The sequence below is a fragment of the Zootoca vivipara genome, chromosome Z (genome assembly GCF_963506605.1).
Source record: "Zootoca vivipara chromosome Z, rZooViv1.1, whole genome shotgun sequence".
Classification (NCBI taxonomy): domain Eukaryota; kingdom Metazoa; phylum Chordata; class Lepidosauria; order Squamata; family Lacertidae; genus Zootoca; species Zootoca vivipara.
Window position 1 is genome coordinate 13,319,448 of NC_083294.1, and position 16,367 is coordinate 13,335,814.

Below are 16,367 nucleotides of genomic sequence, written 5' to 3' on the forward strand. Positions count from 1 at the left end.
AGATCGGACTTCATGGTGGCTTTCCAATGTTTATTTTACCCGGTAATTATCGGTGATTATATGTCTGTGATATTGGGGTGGGGTGAATAACCAACTTCTGGGAGAAACAGAGAAGCAACCACCACCACCCTGCTCCAAATCCTTTTCTTTCGAAAACAGTGTCAGCTCCATACAGAGATATACAAAAACCACTCGGGTTGAGAGGAAGATGCAGATCTTTGGAGACAAGCCGCAAGACAATGAGTAAGCCCCTTGGTTAATACTTGTGCTTTGATAAGTTTTGTTAGTCTGTTCTTCAGCTGAAGAGGCTCCTTCAAATGACGTACAAGATCACTAAAAGTGAAGCAGTCCCTACCTCCATACTTACACATTAAAGAAATCACGTTAAAGGAAAAGGGCAAAGGGAGGGAGAAAGGAAAGCAAAGGAACTCAGACATCGGTTACCAGCTGGGATGGTAACAGATTCAGGTTGCCTGGTGGGCAAGTTGAGGAAGTGCCAGAGGGTAGCGGGTCTCTTAGGACAGCCAATGGAATAGCACTGCTACCCTTTTTCTCCTCCTCTGAGTTGGCAAAGGAGAGTGTCCTGACCTCAGGGGTAGACTTCCCTTCTTCAAGGGATGAAGCAATAGATTCAGACTAGGAGGCTGAATTGCACTCAGTGCCAGCCCAAAAGGTATATACTGAACCAAAGCACTGACACAAGAGCAGCCCATTTTGTGGGTATATCTCTGCATTGCCCGCCTCTGAATCTATCTCAGAAGCCCTAGTGAAACCACAATCTCCCCTGCTTTGTCAGAGCTGATGACTGCTAAAGCTGGCTGGGCCGCTTTAAATGAAGAGGCTCCTCCCACCAAAGCCAGAGCCACCAGCTATGACAGCTCCAGCTCCTATTTAAGGCTCAGTCTGAGGAAGATGGCGCTGAAACAACAGCTGAGCTCTTTTATGGAGTTACTAGCCTGAGCCCTGCATGGAGCTGTCCATGGTGCAGATGTGGCCTTGCCTTACTGAGGCCACCTCTCAAAGCAGAACACTGGAGATGATTCTATCCAAATTGACTTGAGCCACATGCAATGTACTGATAATAGTAGTACTGTAAATATTATTAAATCTACTCCTAGGCACCTCCCTTTAACCCCTTTTTCCCTTTAGTTCTGAACATTTGAAAGGGATTATCTTCGGCATCCTGTGGGACAACTTTGATATTATTATGAATTCTGCAGAGGTAAGGACACTTCTGCTATGGCTAGTACTAGATTTATTTCCTTTTTCCTTTTTAATGACCCTGGTAATGCAGCTTCAGAGCAGAACCAGCTGTTGGGAGAATCCTCCCCCTTTCCAGCTATAATATATAGCAACTTCTTTTGCATCCTGGTGCCAACATGTTCTGCCTCCACCATTATTAACCAATGATGCAGAGCTGTGAGCGGGGCCAAGAGGCAAATCTTTCTGGGCTAGTAGGGCAAGGGAATCAACATTGCAGGTAACTCACAACTTACAAACATTTAACTTGTGCACATTCAGTTTTATGTGCTGTTACCTGGAGGGGGGGCGCCTCTCAACCCCACAGAGGGTCCCTGGCTCCTGTTTCCATTCACTCTGATGGCTTCATCAATGTTTGAGAGTGCATAGAAGCTGGGTTTGTCAGGAAGTAGGGTTCCCAATCTAAGCCTTTGCGGGTTTGAACTGTGTTGAAATAGACCTTTTAAAAAAAAAGAAGGGAAAAATCAGGTTTGTCAGCCAGGGCCCTTTCTAGGGTTGAAGGGACCTTTTGCAAAGTCCCAAAACCCTGCTCCTCAGTCCCACAAATATGTTCATGGCTTCCCTGTGGCTCCTAAGCAGTTCATTGCTGCCAGTTTTTCCTCAATAAATGCCCTGGATGTTGAGTCATTCCAGCACACAGACGTGGGTGATTGTGGCCATTGACACCACCACAAGTACCTGGTAGCCCCCAAGGCAATCCCCATGTTCTTGTGGCAAAAGCCACTTTCCCATTTCACAGTGCATCATAATGACTCAACATCTGCTGTCAGCAGCAAAGACAGTGGTCGTGAGCTGCCTTTCACTGCTAAGGTGTGACCTTGGATGCTAGTCTCCAAACTTCTTAGTTCACCAACCCCTAAAGCTTTATGAGCTTTATGTGCTCATAAAGGTGTTGTTAGCCTCAACCCAAATTCTTATTTAACTAAGAGGCATGAAATAACAGCATATCAAGATTTACTCATCATCAGTCACCATTACTAGGAACTGTAAAATGTAAAAAAAATGAATTAAATGCTGAGGTTCCTCACTGGCAACAGGTTGCATTCTGCACATGCCCATGTCATTTATATATCATACTCTTAGCTCTTGATTAAGTTTTTCATACTGTATCGCCAAAGCTTCTCTGCCACAGCCAGACCCTTTTAAATCCCTAGTTTCATGCCAACACAGTCCCATCAGCCTGGGGTTGGACAGGATGGGCGGACAATATCAACCCCCTTGCCTGGCCAATATAGGCCCAACAAGGCTGTCCTTGCATCTCTGTTGCCCTCTTCTGTTGCCCCAGGGCTCAGAATCTTCATCCAGCTCTTTTTTCTATCCTGCTCCATGTTCCAAAGGAATTCTACAAAAAGGACAAGCATCAGATTACTCAGCCAGAATACTTGCAAGAAACCTATGAGTTGTGTGTTGACGTGTTGGGGCAAAAGCTTCTGATGTATTTACTGCAGGTAGACGAGTATCGTGTAGCCTGCATTTCTGGTAAGTTTGGGCTGCAATCTTTTACCCATTTCTCCGGGAAGTCCTATAGAATTCTAGAGTTGAAAGGGAACCCCCCCCCCCACAAAGGTCACCTCGTCCAACAACCTGCAATGCAGGAATCACAGCTAAAGAATTCCTGACAGGTGGCCATCCAACCTCTGTTTAATAACCTCTGACAGAAGAGAGTCCACTGCCTTATGAGGGAGTCAGTTCCTTAGCTTGCAGGGAAATAGCGCTGCATTCTTCTTCCTTTCCCCCAAACCTTACAGAGTTCCGGGATCAGCTGAAGAGCTTTGAGGAGCAGCTCCCTCACATTGTTCGGCTGGTTATTGGCAAACTCCACCAAGATCATGAGCAGCTCTTCAAGGATTCCATGGAGCAGATACGGCACAACCTACAGGAACAGATGCAGAAATGGGACATTGCAAAGGTAGGTTGTGTGAGCATCCTGGAAGGCACCAGCCTATTCCTTCCTCCTCCTGGCCCCTCAGTCTTAAGCCAGGAAAACACCTTCAGCAGCCCTTGCACCTCACATCATAGGAGAATCCCAACAAAAATGGGAGCAGAAACTAGCACCACTGCTTTCTCTGGCCCACATCCTTGCAAGCTGCTTCAGGAGAGGAACTGTGAGCAACATCATGGGAGAGGTGATTCTGGGACCAAGGTGAAACGGTCACGCTCCCTTTTGCCTTTGCCAAAACATGTAACGGTTTTAGTTCAATTCTATTATATTTATGTTAGTCGTTCCCAAAGTGGGTAGTACCGCTGCCCCCTTGTTTCCTAGTGCCCCTCCTAGGTAATCCCACCCCCTTGGGGGGAGGCGGTACCACTTACTTTGGGAACCACTGCTGTAATGTGAGAACAGCACCCAGATGGAGAAGATTTCCTGTCACGGTTTTGTAGCCAACAAGAGAAATCTAGGCACAGTCTCTGTTCATAATTTGTTCAGATCGGTCAAAAGGTAGGCCACCAGAAATTTTGAGAGAACATAAGTCACAGATCTGATTTGAAGGTTGTTATAGGAATGATAGGAAATAAGCACATAAGCCAAATACCCTATAAACCCTGCCCCTTCAGTATCCAAAGATAACCGTAAGTGAGCAATAAAAAACACCCAGGTGTCAATGAAGTTAACTCTTTATTCAGAGAAACCGAAGCAGCACAGGCCTAGTGATCAAATCAACTCTTTCCAGTAGGTCTTGCCCAGTGAGGCAGATGTGAGGACTGAAGGTGCTTCCCACCACTCTCCAAGGCTCTTCCACTGGTTCCTTCCCCAGCAGCCTAAGGCTCCTTTGTCTTGTCTCTTTGCTCCACCAGCTGGTCACAGCAGGAGATAGAGCCTCCCTGAAATCTTCAGCAGTCTGCCTCCACTCTGCCTCTTGACACCTCCTCCTCTGCTGCTGCCTCTGAGCCTGGACTGCTCTCTGCCACAGACTGTTCCTGCTCACTAAACTCTGTTACCTCTTCTGCTTTCAACATGTCCTTCTCCCAATCTGCTTCCTCTTCTCCCTCTGACCACTCATCATCATCCCACCACCAATCCCCTAGCTCTGAGCCTTCTTCCCCTGGGGGTTCCCTTGGAGGTTCCCCAGCTGGTGCCTCCCACCATGCCTCTGCATCCAGCCAGTCCATTAAAATTCAAGGGGACAGAAATGCTCACTGCAAGGAGTGCCCTTAAATCTATATCTTCTACACTGGCCTATTGTGTTGCCATTTTATTGTGTTAATTATGAAATTCATTTTTGCACTGTTTGAATTTGAAATATCTTCCTGTTGTAAGATGGTTTGTGCATCTTTTTTAAAAGTGGAAATACAAATGAAATTATAAATGAATATGATTTGCTGCTGTTGGGACCCAGGTGGCGCTGTGGTTAAACCACTGAGCCTAGGGCTTGCTGATCAGAAGGTCGGCGGTTTGAATCCCTGTGACGGGGTGAGCTCCCGTTGCTTGGTCACAGCTCCTGCCAACCTAGCAGTTCGAAAGCACGTCAAAATGCAAGTAGATAAATAGGAACTGCTACAGCGGGAAGGTAAACGGCGTTTCCATGTGCTGCTCTGGTTTGCCAGAAGCGGCTTTGTCATGCTGGCCACATGACCTGGAAGCTATACGCCGGCTCCCTCGGCCAATAATGCGAGATGAGCGCGCAACCCCAGAGTCGGTCACGACTGGACCTAATGATCAGGGGTCCCTTTACCTTTACCTTACTTTCATTCCACAAACAATGTGTCACTGATTATGCTCTTCCCCCAACCCCAATCTGCATTTGTGTTACATTTCATAGAATCATAGAATTGTAGACTTGGAAGGGACCCCCAAGTTTCATCTAGTCCAACCCCCTAAAATGCAGGAATCTCAGCTAAAGGATCCAAGACAGGTGGCCATCCAGCCTCTGCTTAGAAACATCCAAGGAGAGTCCACCACTTTCCAAGGGCTTCTGTTCCACTGTCGAACAGCTCTCACCATGAAAAAGTTATTCCTACTGTTTATTCATAATCTTTTGGATTCATTGGTTCAGAGTACCAATTTCCTTTCCATTGCCGTAAACAGGGCAGAATAGCATAACCATATTATAATCTGCATGCACATTGCTCAGTTCACATCGTTGTTCTAATGAAAACTGAGCGCATGTCACCCTTTGACTGTTCAATTAAAGGAGAAGAACAAGCACAAGCTGCGACCGACTCTGGGCCACCCTGACAATCTGCCCGTGCTGGAGGCTCTGTGCCAAGAGGAGGAGGAAAGACAGAAGGAGCAGGCCAAAGGGATCCATCTATCCACCAAGCAGCAAGAGGTACCTTTTTTTTCCAAACTTGCTACCTTTTTAGAGTTCCCTTCAGAGAGGAAATAATTTAAGGTATGGGGGGGGGGGAAGAGATGGAGCTTTGCTTATCCAGACATTTTCACTTGTGGGCCTGGTACTTTTAATATCAACTACTGAGACCAGAACTGCCTGCAGTTCAAGAGACAGGCTGCTTCTTTGGGTTGGCCTCTTTTTTCTTTTATCTGCCAGACTTTAAAGAACTTAGGAAGCTGCCGTATATTGTGTTAGACCATTGGTCCATGTAGCTGAGTACTGCCTACAATGCTTGGCAGTGGCTCGCAGCCCTCTGGTTCACAGGGTAAAAAAGACATGGCATGCATGAGAAAAGGAAGAGGAGGGAGAAGGAGGGAGGAGGGGGAAACAAGCTCAAGCTCCAGTTCTTAAAGTCACAACAGATGACAAACTGGTGTCTTGCCCTTGATAAAGGGTAGTCTCCTGAAACACTCTCCTCCTGTCCCATCCCTACCCCCAGATCAGATTTGAGAAGCTGACCTGGTGACAGCATCCAGGCCAGGAGGCCACACCCAGTCTGAGTCTTGAAGGCAGTCAGAATCCCAGTTGAAAGAGAAGCCCTTGTAGATTTGTACTTCCACACAACATACACTGTGCCACTTGCTGCTCCCCAACAGGACTGTGTCATCAACTGTGCCCAGAGATTTGTCTCCAGCTTGGCCGCCACCACGGAAAAGATGCTTGTGGAGATGGATGGCAGCCTCACCGTTGACGATGTGGAGCAGGGAAGTACGTCCAGGGGGATGTGAATGCTGCCATGGTTTCCTGACAGAAGGAGAGCTTACTTGTGCAGCAGAGGAAGGTGGCAAAGCAGACTATAGCACTGCATACAGATGGTGGGGATATCACATTTGAATGCTCTCTCATATATGTACATGAACATAATAAAAATTCACCGCAAGCAGAATTCTAGCATGTTGGGAGAGAGGTTGTAAGTTAGCCCTCTGACTGCCATCCTCATTATCCTTTTGCAGTAACCTTTAACTTTAGCATTTTACACCATTAGCTGTTCTGAATGCCTTGGGAGGAGGGCAATGTATCAATACAGTAGGCAAATAAGTAAGCACAGCCAGCGTGTTTTGCACATTCTAGTGCAAGGGCAGAGAGGAGGAAGTTTGTGAGGAAGCAAAACACAGGAAGAGGACTTGCTATGAGAGAATGAAACCCTAAAGTGACAACAATTTCACTTTCTCTCAATTTCTCTCTCTCTCCCAGCCTTAAGTTCAATTTACCAGCCATCATAACTTTGCAGTTATCTTTAAAAAAAAGTAGTTGTGGAAATTCATCTGTCTTTTAGTACTTCCCCCCCTATTAAGTCACATTTTTACAAGCAGTTTTCCCCTTATGTAAATACACTTATGCATGATGTCTTCATACATACAGGTATTTTTAGACACACCCTTTCCCCAAATTTATACTGTACTCATTTTCCTACACATTTTGTGGAGGTAGTAGAGAATTGCATTGGAAAATTTAGCAAAAGAGAGTGTGAATTTGGAAAGAATGGTGTGTTTCAGTTTGCATATTGTTTGGGAGGTGCAGATCAGGCAGAGTTTGCATTAAAATGCAGACTGTGCTGAGTTTTATCCCCCATTCTTACATTAGAAGCTGACACCTATCTTGCTGGTGTTAATTTTGTTTTGTTTTTTGTAAATGTTTTTTATTTCATTTTATAATGTATATAAAACAGTTATAACAACAGATGAAAAACAAAACTATTACAATAGGCCCATCGAATGAGTACAGTCTTACATGGATTAAAATAATAAAAGTCCAAGTAACAAATATTAGCATTACTAGATTATCAAGTATAGTTCCAGATCTGTCAGGCTTGTGACAAGGGTTATATTGAAAGCGATGGTTCTGCTATATATGTAATCAAAGAATGCCAATTCGTATAATTAAAAATGCCTGTAGGTTCCAGTCCTTTTTGTGTGATTTTCTCCATTACAGCTATATTCCAAACCAAGAGGTACCAAGGGTCCAGTGTAAGACATTGGACTGTTTTCCATTGAGTTGCAATTATTATTCAAGCTTCCAAGATCATATACAAGACCAATTCTTTTGACAATATATATCTACCTTGGTATCCAAGGGCGTACCCACCATGCGGCAAGTTAGGGCAGCTGCCCTACTCTAGAAGAAGGGCTGGTGGGCAGAGGCGGAGCACAGCCCGGCGGAGCGCGAGTTCGCCATTCCCGCCGCACCGCGCCGCACCCTCCCTCCAGCTCCCCGGCGCGCCCTCTGGCAAGGCCAAGCGCGGCGGGGAACCAGAGAGCGCGGCGCAGCGGTTGGGAACGCTGAACTCGCGCTCCGCTGGGCTGGGCTCCGCCTCCGCCCACCAGCCCTGCTGCTAGGGAGGGGCACAGCCCGGCGGAGCGCGAGTTCGCTGTTCCCGCCCACTTTGTGGCCCCTCCCCTTCCGTGCCTTGGCCCCTCCCCTTGCCCCCCCCCTAGTTTTGATCCTGGGTACGCCCATGTTGGTATCATCAAAAATATTCAGTAACAGTGGCCTTTCTCCTGTGCCAGAGGTGGAAGTCTCCCGGGAGAAGACCTGTACCTTGATCCGTCGCAAGAAAGCCGGCCTTTCCTTAGAAACAGAAGCATACAAGCTGGTGGCTGAGCGGGGAAGCAGGTAACATTTTGAAGCCATCTGATGGGGGAGTTTGTAGGCAATCCATCCATGCAGTAGAATTTATCTAGGGTTAACTTGCTTTGTAGTCCCGTACTGACTCCTCAGCATCTGCAGTTCAAGAGTGCTTGCAGAATGGCAGCTCTTAGCACAAGTGGCATCTGGCACCGCAGGCTAAATTAGGCCTGCCAGTGTTCCTGATTTGGCCTGATAAACCATTCTCCCCATGCCTGGCCATGTCTTTGTCATGGGTGTGACAGGTAAGATGCCATATGTGAGGCATAGGGCAGGAAAGACATAACTGCAAAGGAATAACCAGAAGGGCACGCCCAGTTATTCTGTTGAAAGCAGGAGACTGGTTGGCATTTACTGCTGCCAGGTAGATGCGAAGAGATTATATGCAACGATGCTGCAAGGCAATGAAAAGTAACAGGTGATGCACAACAGGTGTGTCATAATTCTTCAGAAATAGAATCACAGAACTGTGCAGTTGGAAGGAATCACAAAAGTCATCTAGTCCAACTCACTGCAATGCAGGATTCTCAACTAGTGCATCCCTGACAGATGGCCATCCAACCTCTGCTGCCATATTTTAAATCACCTGCTAAAATTGGCTCCACCAATTTGGAGGAGTGGCCCCTTTTAGATCTGGCCCACCACCAAGTGGCTGTCTGTCTCTAATTCAGCTGTAAGTTAAATGCGGACATGCAACTAATCTTCCACACCATGTGGGCGTACAGCCAGGGGTGTATCTAGGGGTTGGCCAGGTTGGCCCACATGAAGGGCGCAGGGCCAGGGTTAGGGCCAGGGGGGCACAAAAAATGCACCTCTCCAGTCTACCTAGGAGTGGATAGGAGCCTGCCCACTCTTCTGCAAACTCCACTGCCCTGCAAGGGGTGGGGTAGGGGCACCAATACATCTCCTTGTCAAGGGTGCAAGGGAGCCTAGGTACACCTCTGGGCAAACTGTTTTTGAATTTCTACATCCCTACCATGTTTTTTTAAAATGTTAATGGATATTAATGTTATCAGGATTGAACTAGATGACCCTCAGGGTGCCTTCCAACTCTACAATTCTATGGTTCTATGATACAGCTGTGAAGGCAGGAAAGAGACAGTCCCTAAACACAGTCCCTCTGATAGTGAACTCGGGTGGTAAGTGCCCATAGGAACGGAGCCCAAATGGGGTCACTGGAAAGCAACCGGGATGCTATCAACTTCTTTGGGAGAACCCCAGAACTGGCAGAAAATAAAAGGGAGGAGGGAAACCAAAGCTGAGGAACAGGAAACATAGGAAGCTGCCTTATATCAAATTAGGCCATTGATCCATCTAGTAGCTCATTGTTGTCTACATTGCCTGGCAGCAGCTCTCCATGGATTCAGGCAGGGAGTCTTTCCCAGTCCTACTGTTGGGGATTGGATCCAGGACCTTCTGAGTTTGAAGCAGATTCTCTGCTCCTTAGCTGTGGCCCCTTCCCCTAAAGGACTGAACGCACTCAGCCACATACTGTTGAGTATGAACTGGAAAAAGAAAGGAAAACTGAGGGCAGGATGAGTGAGGAAGGAATCCCCTACTTATAGGAACCTGGATGGGGATAAGGCAGACTGGCATGAATCCTGAACAGGAATAATGGGCGGTGAGGATAATGCTGCAATTTTTTATGGCTAGCCCTCCTTGTCCTTGTTTAGAAACCTTAACTAAGATGTTAACTATTCTCTCTGTCATGGGCAGTCCCTGGATCAGCCTCCTGGTGACCCAGCAACCAATCAGTGCTGGGTGAAGTGTGCCCAGACAGAAGAGAGAGTGGAGATTTACCAGATGGAGGGAGATGCCATCCCAGTTAGGGATGACTTCCCCTACTGGAGACAGGCAGGGTCTTCAACTTGCAACTTCCTCTCCAGAGGGGAGAAGTCATCCTGTCTTTCCAGACCAATCCTGCTGCAAGGGACAGCTGGGTCTTCTTGTCTCTCCATGTGTATAGAAACGCTTGTTTGTTTTTGTGTGTGGATTTTTCCTTTGTCTAGTCCTCTCCTTTGTTGTGTTTGCTAGATCATTCTGAATGGGTGTTTTCATTGTTTCCTGTTGGCCTCCACCCCCATCACATATGCTCTCCACTATTTCCAGTATCAGGCCCTTCCTTTCAGTCTATCCTCCTGTCTCTGGGTGTTTGGTATTGGTGGATCTTGTGGCGTTCTTAGGAACAAAGGGAATCTGAACCCACCCTTACCTGGATGGTATCCTGGTGATATCTCTGGATCTCTGTCATTAAGCCGCATTCTTCTGGCTGGATCAGCTTGGGTTTGTGGTGAACAAGGAGAAAAGCTGCTTGACCCCCCCCCCCCCGTCCACCACTCACTTCAGGGTAATACTCAACATGGCCCTCACGATCCCGCTTCTTACTTCCCTGTTTTCTCAGGTGGTCTCTTGCCACAAATATCCCCCGTGGTTCTTGCTAGCCTTCAGGGCATGGTAATCTCGGCATTCGACCTAGTTCTCTGGGTCAGGTTTCACTCCAAGTCACTCCAGCAATTCCTCCTCCCCTTCCAGGATCATATCCTCCAGAAGAAAAACCCTTTCTCCTCAGGGTTCCTCAGGATATCAAACAGGAACTACTTTGGTGGCTCCGCCCCAATCATATTTCAGAGGGGTTCCGTGTGGAAGTGCCCCAAGTAGTGGGGAAAAAAACATCCCCAAATCTGGTCACATTACTAATCTCCTTTCTTTATTGAGGGAGGTTGTTACACCCATCCCTGTTCAATTTGGGAGGGTTTTGTGTGTGTTATTTGATTGATTGATTGATTGATTGTTCGTTTGTAAAGGACCTGGCCTGGAATCCCAAGAACTACCTTGGCGTGTCTTCCAAACCAGATCATCTGTCGAGAAACAACCTCACTGACGACATCCAAGACCACCCTGGGTCACATGGCAGCGATGGAAAAACGGGATGCTGTTTATGTGGTAAGGAACTGTGGGCGAAACGCTGTGGCCTCAGCAGCTGATAGGAAAAACAGTTGCTAATGTGGGGTAGGATTCCATTTCATGACAGGTCAAAGTTGGAATTATTAATTAGTTTCTTACTTACTGCAAAAAATGTCTCAACGTGACTTATAAGTATAAAAGCATGGATAATACAAAATGTAAAAGGCATTTAAAAATATTCAAGGAACATCAGTTAAGTAAATGTGCTACCCTTCAGCCTGGTTCAGAGGCTCCAGCAAAATGCTGCAACTAGACTGTTGATCGGGACAGCCTATAGCCTATTGACCAAACCGGGAGGCAGTGGAAGACAGGAGTGCCTGGCGTGCTATGGTCCATAGGGTCACGAAGAGTCGGACACGACTAAACAACTAAACAACAACAAAACAACAATAGCCAGCACACACTGTAAACACACTGTGTTCAAAAGCTTGCACTGCCTGCCCCTTCCAAGTCTCTCTCTGGTGTAATTAAAGAATAACTTCACCATTCTGTACTTGTGTTCCATCCAAGAACAGTTTCCCCAGTTTTGGAGACTACCCACACAGTATAATATAATAATGGGTTTCCTCAGCTACTCTGGGCGGTTCCCAACAGAATATTAAACAGATTAAAACTTCAAACAATAAAAACTTCCCTAAACAGGGCTGCCTTTAGATAGGGGTGGGTGTGTGGCTGTGCATACACTGCATTAATCCAGAAACACAATGCCTAGTCCTAATCAGAGTTGATGCACTGAAGTTAATTAGCATAACCAAGATCCATTTATTTCAGTTAATGGCTGCACAAATGAGTAAAGCCACAAGATAGCAGCCACATACCAGTAAACAGTTTTGATTGGCTAGCTAAACTAAGTGTGAGTAGCCGATGGATCTTGGGCCCTGAGTTAGGAACTTCCCCTGCATGTGAAGGCAGGCTGGTGGATTGAGCAGACAAGACGAATAAGGGGTCCAGTGGTCAAGAAGGCAGTTTCTGCATGTGCTGTAGAGAAAAGTGAGGGGCAGATGGGGCTTGTCAAGCTGGGAAGGTTGCCCGTCTTGGAGAAGAAAAAGTCTGATCCTAAGCATCTACTGCCTTGTGACTCTACAAACAACAACCAGGTAATGTGTGTCTAATTGATGTACGACTGCGTACACTCACAGCCCAGCAACCTGGAAGTGGCCAGAAAAGGGGAAAGAATGGGGCAGCGGCAGAATGAGACAGAGCAGACGGGGGGTCAGGAATGTAACCAACCCCCGTGCAAATCAGTAGTTGCCTGTACCCATTCGTGAAAAAGGCTTTGGGAGTAATCTCAAGGAAGAATGTGAACCCACTGCCTTGCGGAATATGTTTAGGAGAAGAAAAGGCTGAGTAAACCCTACACAAAGCCTGAGTGGAGTCCCTAAGACGGTCAGATGGTGCCTTGTACACCTCCTACATTGGCTCCCAGTACGTTTCCGAGCACAATTCAAAGTGTAGGTGCTGACCTTTAAAGCCCTAAATGGCCTCAGTCCAGTATGCTTGAAGGAGCATCTCCACCCCCATCGTTCTGCCCGGACTCCGAGGTCCAGCTCCGAAGGCCTTCTGGCGGTTCCCTCACAGCAAGAAGTGAAGCTACAGGGAACCAGGCAGAGTGCCTTCTTGGTAGTGGCACCCGCCCTGTGGAACGCCCTCCCATCAGAGGTCAGAGAGAACAACAACTACCAGACTTTTAGAAGACATCTGGGCAGCCTTGTTTAGGGAAGCTTTTAATGTTTGATGGATTACTGTATTTTAATATTTTGTTGGAAGAGTGGCTGGGGAAGCCCACCCAGATGGGCGCGGTATTGTTATTATTATTAGTATTAGTATTAGTATTATTACTACTACTACTTCTAGCAACTCCTGCAGCCAAGCTGGTATCAAATATATTCCTCTGCTGTCCTTTGGACCACATCAGCTAGGCCAAGATGGGGGTCTTGTCATCTGGGGAGCTCAGGACCTCCATACCCACTGCCTAGGCTTGTGCTCAGGATAGGTCATTTTGGTGCTGCTAACACAGCAAAAACAATGCAGGAGACAGCAGTTATGAGTTACTTGTCTCTGTGGCCACGGCAGGTGCTGTAATTCTTCAGTGGTTTGACTTCAGCCCTGGAGGTGCACTCCATTGTCTCTTGAAACAGATAGATGCCAACAACTCGAGTAGGATTTATGTGGGCACCATCTCTGGAATCTAAGTGCATAATCATTAATGGAAAGGGGGAGGGTTGTTTTTTTGTTTTGTTTATTTAAACTCCATTCTGCAGTCATCCTAGGTGTGAGTAAAGAAAGATAGACTCCTTCCTTCCTTTTATTTGCATGTGGCAAGGAAATTTCCCAGCCAAAGGAATGCACATGACAGAGAGTTAATTCATTATTTACTGTCATAGATAACAATAACAGTTGCTACTACAGCTCTGGAGACCTACGCACACCAGCCTAGCATCTGGGCAGCTATTCCCAGGTCTGTGCTCAATGGAGCAGTTGCAGCATCTGGAGAACACTCCCCTCCTCCACCACCAGTTTATGTACCTTCCCTTGATGGGCTGTGCACATGTAGCTGGAGACCACACCTGTGTGGAAGCTGCTTCTGCTCTTCCTGCTTCAATTCTCTCCTGGTTCTGGGAGGCAGTGGTGCAGGGGAGGGAGGGGAAGCACCCAGCCCTTCACTTTCCTGGGCTGCCTCTTCCTCCAGCTCTGAAGCTTCCCCTGCATCCTGGCTAATACAGGTCACCACAGACCACTGCCCCTTCTTCCAAGTCAGACTCCAGCCCAACTTCCCTCAGTGCATACTCACCAGTGACTTGCCTGACTGTTATTGACATCATGCCACTCTTCAAGCATGCTCAAAGCAGCTTACAGCAAAGGAAACAGAAGGTTTTTCAAAAGCCAAACCATGCAAAAACCATTACAGAATAACATAACAAAACACCACAATAGCAAACATGACAACATACCAGAAACACATATCAGTACTGCACTGAACAGCAAGATTGCATAAAAAACACCCAGCATCCAATAGTAAAAATGGCAAGGAAACCTGACTGTTTCACCGTTGTCCTAGAAACACCCCTGCCATGCAGTTTCCCCCAGTCCCTCTCCAGTGGCGACTTTCAAGGCTTCCAAAGGCAAATATGGATTTCTTTGGTCCTTATTTTGCATTTTCTGGGGTTGTGTTGCTCACACAGCGATTCAAGGAACTGTTGGAGGTGGAATTTGCCAGGATTAAAAAGGAGAAAACATCCCTTCTAATGAAGGCCCAGCACTGGACAGACTGGTGGAAGAAGTCAGTGCAGAAGATCAAGCAGCTCTACGCATGAATCTGCCACACTTTTCTGCCTTCATGCATTCTCATTTCTCTCTCTGTAAGCAATATACGCATTCACATGTTCTCATTTCTCCCTCTGTAAGCAATAGATTCCCTCCCCCCTTGAGTAAATATATTATTTAGCAACCAAGTCGTCCTTGTTTTTTTAACACCCTGGGTTAACTGGTGAGGAACTGCAAATGGCACTTTCAATCAGCTGTCAAGAAGTTGAAAATCTTGACAACACTTCAGAAGGGTTCCCAGAGGAACAAAGAGGCTGCTTTACACCAGCTCAGGCTGCATGTCTGGGTCTACTAGGGATGGATGAATCTGCCATTTTCACATTTTTGCAAGCTTAGAATCTAGTTCTCTCAGCATCAAGAAAAGAATCATAAAATAAAAAGTCCTCCTGAAAATTTGTCAGCATTTTAGTCCATGTTTATCTGCATATACACACTTGTTAACACAGTTTTGTCCAATATACTCAGGATTCTGTCCAAGTAAGTCTTACTCATAGTAGACCCATTGAAATTAATGGGCGTGAATAATTACTAGAATAATTATTTGTGTAAATGTGTCATTTTCACCAATATCATAGAATGGCAGAGCTGGAAGGGACCACGAGGACCATATAGTCCAACCCCCCTGCATTGCAGGTATCTTTTTGCCCAACAATATGAAGTCCTTATGCACACTTTCCCCTAATATACACATTTTGGTACATGTTATTTGGTTGGAGAACTGCATTGCAGCATTTGGAAAAGAGTGAATTTGGAAGGAGAGACAGCTTTCATTTCATGAGTTGTTTTGAGAAATGTAAATTAAGTAGACAAGGATTCAAGGGCGTACCCACCATTCGGCAAGTTAGGGCAGCTGCCCTACTCTAGAAGCAGGGCTGGTGGGCAGAGGCGGAGCACAGCCCGGCGGAGCGCGAGTTCGCCATTCCCGCCGCACCGCGCCGCACCCTCCCTCCAGCTCCCCGGCGCGCCCTCAGGCAAGGCCAAGCGCGGCGGGGAACCAGGGAGCGCGGCGCGGCGGGCGGGAACGCTGAACTCGCGCTCCGCTGGGCTGGGCTCCGCCCACCAGCCCTGCTTCTAGGGAGGGGCACAGCCCGGCGGAGCGCGAGTTCGCTGTTCCCTCCCACTTTGTGGCCCCTCCCCTTCCGTGCCTTGGCCCCTCCCCTTGCCCCCCCCTAGTTTTGATCCTGGGTACGCCCATGCAAGGATTTAGGTTTTTCTGTTGAAGGTTTCTCCAGTTTCATCACCTCTTTCCTGCTCCATGGAATTACACAGAGTGAAGAGAAGAAGCCTTCATAGGGATGGGCAATTCGATCAGTTTCTATCAGTTTCTCATTTTTCTAATCTTAAATTCAGTTCTCCACATTTCTACATCAGTTTGAAATTATTACTTTAAACCCATGAAAATTCATAAGCAATTCTTTTCCTAATATACACGTTCTTTTATGGAATTTCCCCTAATATGCACAATTTTGCAGAGCAGTTTTACCGAGTATGCACAATTTTTGTATTGGTTTATATGTTGTTTCAGAAAGTGCAGATTAGATATGTTGCCCTTTAAATGAGAGCTGGATCCGATTCACTCCTCATCCATAGCTCATGCTCTGGAATATCTATTACCCTGTTTTTCCAGAGTAAGGTATTGCAAAAGGAAATGTTGAATAAAAAAATACAGTGGTACCTCTGGTTAAGAACTTAATTCATTCCGGAAGTCCGTTCTTAACCTGAAGCTGTTCTTAACCTGAAGCACCAATTTAGCTAATGGGGCCTCCTGCTGCCGCCACGCCGCCGGAGCACGATTTCTGTTCTCATCCTGAAGCAAATTTCTTAACCTAAGGTACTATTTCTGGGTTAGCGGAGTCTGTA

General features: G+C 46.7%; 1 protein-coding gene across 3 annotated transcripts in view; it reads left to right on the top strand.

Moving 5' to 3' along the window:
* CCDC180 (coiled-coil domain containing 180) overlaps positions 1-14,773 on the top strand; it is a 57,176-nt gene extending 42,403 nt beyond the window's left edge. For 2 of the 3 annotated variants that reach the window (XM_060270644.1, XM_060270645.1), the window contains 9 exons: positions 160-243; positions 1,150-1,222; positions 2,598-2,739; positions 3,009-3,169; positions 5,394-5,531; positions 6,191-6,302; positions 8,102-8,207; positions 11,024-11,162; positions 14,366-14,773. In XM_060270644.1, coding sequence (XP_060126627.1) covers positions 160-243; positions 1,150-1,222; positions 2,598-2,739; positions 3,009-3,169; positions 5,394-5,531; positions 6,191-6,302; positions 8,102-8,207; positions 11,024-11,162; positions 14,366-14,497 — 1,087 coding nt within the window. In that variant the 3' untranslated portion in view covers positions 14,498-14,773. Of the gene's footprint in view, positions 1-159; positions 244-1,149; positions 1,223-2,597; positions 2,740-3,008; positions 3,170-5,393; positions 5,532-6,190; positions 6,410-8,101; positions 8,208-11,023; positions 11,163-14,365 lie in introns of those variants that run through there. The other variant, XR_009557037.1, reaches the window with a different exon arrangement.
* Positions 14,774-16,367: the final 1,594 nt, after the last annotated feature.